The sequence below is a fragment of the Glossina fuscipes genome, unplaced genomic scaffold (assembly GCF_014805625.2).
Source record: "Glossina fuscipes isolate IAEA_lab_2018 unplaced genomic scaffold, Yale_Gfus_2 59, whole genome shotgun sequence".
Taxonomy (NCBI): domain Eukaryota; kingdom Metazoa; phylum Arthropoda; class Insecta; order Diptera; family Glossinidae; genus Glossina; species Glossina fuscipes.
This window is the reverse complement of record NW_023998431.1, coordinates 3,748,151-3,754,880: the sequence shown is the minus strand read 5'-3', so window position 1 is coordinate 3,754,880 and position 6,730 is coordinate 3,748,151. Positions and strand designations below refer to the sequence as shown.

General features: G+C 32.7%; 1 protein-coding gene across 1 annotated transcript in view; it reads right to left on the bottom strand.

Annotated features, from left to right (window-relative positions):
* LOC119637433 (neurobeachin) overlaps nucleotides 1–6,730 on the bottom strand; it is a 166,297-nt gene that overhangs the window by 16,937 nt on the left and 142,630 nt on the right. The window contains exons 27-28 of the mRNA XM_038033451.1: nucleotides 5,351–5,460; nucleotides 664–957 (exon numbers count right to left, since the gene is read on the bottom strand). Of these exons, the coding sequence (XP_037889379.1) occupies nucleotides 664–957; nucleotides 5,351–5,460 (404 nt within the window). The remainder of the gene's footprint in view (nucleotides 1–663; nucleotides 958–5,350; nucleotides 5,461–6,730) is intronic.

The following is a 6,730-nucleotide window of genomic DNA, read 5'->3' as shown; positions in this document are numbered from 1 at the left end:
GTAATGAAATTTATCACTTGTCGGATTCTTGTCGGACTCTTGTCGGATAAGAGTGAATATAGGGGAACTTACGTGTTATCTAATAGATAACGATACTTATAACTGCTAAACGTTGGTGTCGCTGTTACTTCGTCTTCACCTTCCTTTTGCCTATGTCAACCTACATTTAAGCATTCCAACTCATAGGTTAGGTTACTCACAATCTTTTGCTTATGTTGCATTATATTTCTCTTGTGAATCGTACTGGTATGTACTTGCTAATCGTAGCTACACAAATAAATAAATCTAAACGTTAGAGGGCGGGGTCGTTAACGTATATATTTTCAATTTCAGTCTTTGAAATTTTGCTTATATTATTTAGCTCTGCTCAATTGCCTTCGACAGCTTATTAAGAATTTACAAAGTTAATCCATTTTTACTCTCACTGCGCTATGGATACCGTAATTACGAATGCGAGAAACGTGTAGATAACAAAAATCCATAATTGGAATTTGGATTGCACGTGAGACTGTGTCAGTTACGAAAAAGTGAACTATATTAAAAAGGTGGTGACTATAGGTGATTATATTGTGATTATATTGTCTAAGTGTTTATCAGTTTGTTATTATTTTCTTCTATTTTTGTAAATTTTCTCATTTGGTGTTTTTATTTTTTTCATTTTACCTTCATTAACTTTTGTGACATCATCACTGATTTGGGTGGCATTAGGGGCTGTGGCTGTTGTTGTAATTTATTTAAGCTATTGTTATTTTTATTATTATTATTGTTATTATTGCTACTTTTTGGCAATGCCGTTATACTTGTTATTCTTGCTGTTGTCGTTATTGTTGTACTAAAATTTATTATTGAGGTAGTTGCGGTTGCAGTAGAAGTTGTATTTGGATCTCTTGCTGTTACTCTTGTCGTTGTTATTGTAGCATTAGTTTTTTTTGGTTTTTTATTCTTCGCTTTCGGGCTCTGGTGTTTTTTTGTTTACATATAGTTAGTTATACATGTATTTTTTTTTTTTTATTTATGTTTAAGTTTCATATGCATGTGGGTATAAAGATAACAAACACATGCAAAATTTTATTAAATAAAATGGAAAGGAAATATTAAAATAATTACAATTAAAATAAATAAATGACTTATATTTAAATATATGCACAAACGTGTAAGTATCTAGAGAAAAATGAAAATGTTTCATTGTTTTAATAGGCTTTCGAATCCCGCTTGATTTCGAATATTTTCGGATATAAAACGCTCATCCGTTAAGCCGATAGCAAGTTCACTATGTTACAGACAAATGGGAAAAAAGCCTTTTTATATTTTTTATAAGCTTAATCTTGAGTGGCCACTACGATGACCATTTGGTGTTTTGTCAATTGGCAGCGGACTGATAAATATATAAGCACTTCCGTTCTGTTTAATGTTTCTATAAAACTTTACATTAATATTAGCGATGAAAACATTTTTTTAAATTTTGTAACATTTTATGTCGCCTACTTATTTATCAAGATTTAGGTGAAGTGAGTTTGTTTCTTAATAAAGAACATCGAGTTTTGAAAGTTATCAGCTAATATTTACTCTACTGAAACAAAATTTTATCCAACAACACGGATATTTTTCATTCATAAAAGCAATGAAGAAAATTGTATATTGTGGAATCGTCCATACAATTATTGTTTATATTAACTCAATCTTGCGGTGACGGCTACTTTCTCCATAGACGTTGCTGCCTGTCCGTCTGTCTACTAAACGCTTGTCTCCTCATATGACGCGTTATTTAAACGAAAGTCTCTCCCTATATGAAAAAAGATTGCTATTATTGATATTAATATGTGGAAGATTTGGATCGAATTGAATCGATTTGGATCATCTCACGTAAAATTCGCCTTTACACAGTATAAACGGTTGAGTTTTTTGAGTTTTATAAACAAAATTGATCTAGACAGGCGTTTGGCTAAAAATGTGCTGTGGTATGCTTAGACCATATACACAAATCTTCATTAGCAGTGCGTTTTGTAACAAAATCTAATTCTAGATATTTTATCACGAAAAGTAGGAAAAAATAGTAAATTCTTGACTCAAAAGAAATTAACTTTATCAAGTTTGGATTATATCGGTGCAGGTGCAGGTGCAGGTTTTGGACCTTTTCCCATATAACGGTCCCACGGGAAGGCAAGCATTTACATGATGATTAGATATGATTTTTAGTATATTTTATATTTTGGTATAAGACAGAAGCCGATAATTAATAATAATATATATAAAAACCCCCATAGAGCATCTCGATATTTGAACTCTATTTAAAATACATTATGTATTCAAGTAAAGAGTTTGTTTTTTAGCACGATATTTTTAATCCTGTCACAGAGAGAAGAAAAACTGGATTAGAGTGCAATATTTTTATTTTTTTGTTTTTTTAGCATAAGAAATAGAAATTATCGTTATTTCAATGGCTCAATGCTATTCATCGCGATTGACTAAAAATCGCTTCTGAAGCGAGCAATAATCGCCTCGTCGTTACTGTAATGTTAATTAATTTCTGCTCTGGTATATAAGAAAGATTAGGTTTATACATTTTCCAATGGAGTTTATTTAAGATGGCCGTAGGCATCGTCAATTACTAAAACAATTCTATATAATTTTTCCCATTAATGGATGGCAAGCTAAAGCTTTGGTGCATCAACAGTTTTGTATATTTACTTCAAGTACTGAGTGCTCATAAAATTGGTTTTTCTGTCACATTTCAAAAAGAATGCTTTTTCGTGAAAAAATGTTTAAGGACTTTGGACAAGATGTTCGGCAAAAAACCGACGTTGTTGTTTAGCAATTAATGAAAAGTGGTGGGAAATGTTTACATACCGAGCATGTATAACTAAGGCTAGAATCAAATATCTTGCATTAGTTCAAGGCATACCGCTCGCAGTTCATTTCAAATTGCGAAGAATGCGAGTGAAAGAAGATCGTGTTCATCTGCAAGAATTGCTTCGAAAATGAAAGCAATTGATCTTCAACCAACTTATAGCACATAAAACAATATAAAAATTACGGTGCTATTGTTAGAGTAAATCTTTATATTCTTTCCTAGAATTTTGCTAATTAATTAATTCTGATTAGGAGCACAAGCTAAATATTAGAAACATTGCTTAGATTAAATTGGGGGATTGGTGCCGAGACCACTGTTAATTTTTCGAAAAACAATTTGTATTTTATTGGCTTAAATGATTGCCTAAACCGTTAAGCATGACATAAAGTAACGATTGTGGGCGTGATAAAATTTCCAATGCTAGAGGCTTGATTTTTCGAAAATAATTGTATGGCAGTAAGTGCGGGCATTGGAAATTTTATAAACGTTTCTTTCGAAGCACAATCTTTGAAAACGGCAAGCGGGTTAACTCAAATAATTTTTAGTTCAGCATTTATAGCATAAGATCCTCCAAAGAAACACGTAAATGCTCTACACAAAAATCAATTACTTAAAAAACTTTCACGTATAGAGACGTAGATTAAATGAATTTTTTGTTTTAACTCAAGCTTGGACCATTTACATTGCTTGCTGCAGGGTTGTCTGAGCTCAAGATCGAGGTCTCCAGAGAATGGTTGCGGTGTTGCCAATTTCTTAATCATTTTAAGGGAAAAAATTTTCGTTCAGCCTCCCTCCTGAAATATTGTTACTGTGTTAATTTTCCATCCAAGCCAAAAAGAAATTCTCTTTTAATACCCACCACTGTAAGATGGGGGCATATTTATTTTGTTTTTCTTTTTTTTGCATAATGTACGTACGTAACACCCAAAAGAAAGCCTCGGAATCGATTTGTCCGTATGTGTGTCTGTGCGCTTGTGTGTCTCTGTGTTCGTGCGATGTTTGTTGTTGGCATTCTCATAGATGAAGGTATCGATTTCAAATTTAGTAGAAACACTGCAGGTCGGTATTGAAAATGAGCCAAATTGATCAGAGCAGAAGCCCGCAGTGGAGCAAAAAACGGAACGCAACTGCGTTTTTCTGAACAAAAATTTGTGGGTTTTTGCTCAGTACTCACAAATTATAAAAGTTAGAAAGCTAAAATTTTCCCCATTTACTCTGTGAAACAGTCTAATCTTTACGTGCAAAAATAGAAAATCTCAATCGTGCCCACATAAAGTAACCAGCGATTAAATTACGTTTCTTTCTCTTACTTTTCTGACATTTTATGCTTATTAGACGTAAGGCAAACAAGACACAGTTCTTAAAACAATTTTGCACATTCCTCACACGAAGTTATATTATCTGCCTAAAAATGAGTTAATTTTAAAATGAATTTGGCAGACACCGCGACCTGGTGGATAAATTTTTTCTTAACAATACTAGCGATATGAATATCAAAGAACAGAGGTTGGAGAGTAGCATACGAAAAGCTCAGTGGCACGTATGCGAGATTCGGCACTATAGACATTTCTATCTTTTATCTCACTATAACTTCATTCGTATACACATATAGATAATATTTAATTTATAATATGTTACAACATCTTCATTTTTCTCACAACAAAAAAAAAAAAAAAAAAACATTTTTTTCATATTATTATTGTTATTAATATTGTTATGATTGTTATTGCATTCTCGAAAAATTCTTAAAAGTAAAATTAAGGCATGCCAGTATGCTTGCACCTTCCCTTCAAATGTCTCGCATAAACTAAAAAATTGCATGGCACAAAAGAATGTATGGAGTGATAGTTATGTTCCACTGAATTAGATGAGAAACTGTAATAATTTATTGCGTTAATTGAAAGGCTACAAGCCTTTAGAGTACTTAAGAGAAAGCAGAGGAACGGGATTTTTAGGTAAGAAGAAATAGAATAATAATAAAGCTTATAAACCATAATTTCTAAAAACAGAGAAAATAAAAATCAATAAGAAAATCAAGTATGAATACTCCAAGGGTTACCGTTTCTTTTAAAGGAAATTACAAAACTCTTACTGAGCGAAAAGAAAAAAAAATTATAAAAAATAAAAATAAGTGGCAAACTACGCTTTCTTAGATTTCAAAAAAAAAAAAAAAAAAAATGCTAATGTAGGCCAACAATGCTGGATAGTTGGATGCTTCATTTGAATTCACAGCAAGAATTCTTTTGTGGATAAGTCTTTTGATTAAGGGCGTTGTCAGCGCCGTAATGAAGTCATCAAAATGAATTCTTTACATATATAATAATAATGAATTTTCTCTCTAAGTAACAATCGCAATGTTGCTAGCTATATATGCATATATATATAGCCATTTATATTCATTTAATGTATTTGGTTGCTATAGGATTCACTTGAATACTTATACTACTCGTACATTTGTAAAAAAAAGTGAACAAATTCGAGTAAGATTTACACACTTACCTTAATTGAAGGGGGTCCGCTTGAGTGTGAATCATTATCTGCCAGCACTGACGGGTTGTTTTCATCTACTACTATGATTTCATAATCGCCATCTTGTATAGTACGAGTGCCTTTGCAATTTGAAGCAATTTTAGGAATTTGTCAAAACCAATAACAAAAAAAACAAAAATTTAAAGAAAGAAACGAATAGCGAACATCCAGCAGAGAATGGTTGATAGAAAGACAAGAATGAAAAGAAATATTATAAAAAATTTTTAAATTAATTTGTTTTGCAAAAATGTAGCAATTTGTAAGTAAATTTCTGGATGCTCTACTTAATATTAAAAACAATTAAGAAAATTATATTCGACCCTAAGGCGAACCGGACTACACCCACCAATCTGCGATTTAAAAGAGAACAAAACATTCAAAATTATATTGTTAACTGTTAGCGAAAGCTGCTTATCGGATTGGGATCATTTTTAAGTCTAACAATTGGGCAAATCTGATAAGCAGTGATGTTGTTAAGTCTCTTTTCCATATCTAATAAAGATTATATAACGTTTTAGATCGAGAGCGACCCTCACTAAAGTTTGCTATCAGTAACTTCATGTTGTCATCACCTGCTCGGGATGTTGCGCAATCTTTGTTATTCTTGTGGCACAAAATGCTTTGCCCTGCATAACATCGCCATTTGTTTATTATGATTTTATGCAGTTCGCTAGGAGAACCATTATTGTCACACTATATCCTCGATAAAAAGTGAATATTTGCAGACGCACTCATCTTCCTCGTAAAGCTTGCAATAAAAGTCGTCTTCTTTCTTGATACATAGACACACATATCCTTTTAGCAGTGAAATTGATGCGGTCTTGCATGCAAGCAGGTCTAAAGATTTGCGCAACATAAATTGCGAGTATCAGAGACACGTTGTTCATTAATTTCATATTATTGCTAACACTTTCGCGTAGAATTGCATTATTCATTCCGTACGTTACGTTCTTATTATGAGTGCGAATAGGTTTCTGTTGATTTCTTCGTAGAAATGAACGTAGATTTTACAAAGAAATCACACGAGTTACTTGTTTCCAGCTACCATCTAGCGATAAGCCTTATTGCTCTTATCTCTATGATAGACTGTGGGCTTCATGGAGAAATGAAAACTGATCTTTTGGGCCCATTAGCTACCTACCTAAATGACCCATTTTTTTGTTATCCTCCTGCCCACGAGCGGACGATAAGTCATTTATTGCAAGCAGTGTTAAGCAGAAAGAGTGATGTCTGCTGAGAACAGCGAGGAGGATTACCGCTGTCTTGGTTAGGGTTGCTAATGATGAGTTTTGCTATATCAAGTCAAATTTCGTTATGATGAAAACTCACGATATCATGTCTTTTGGATTG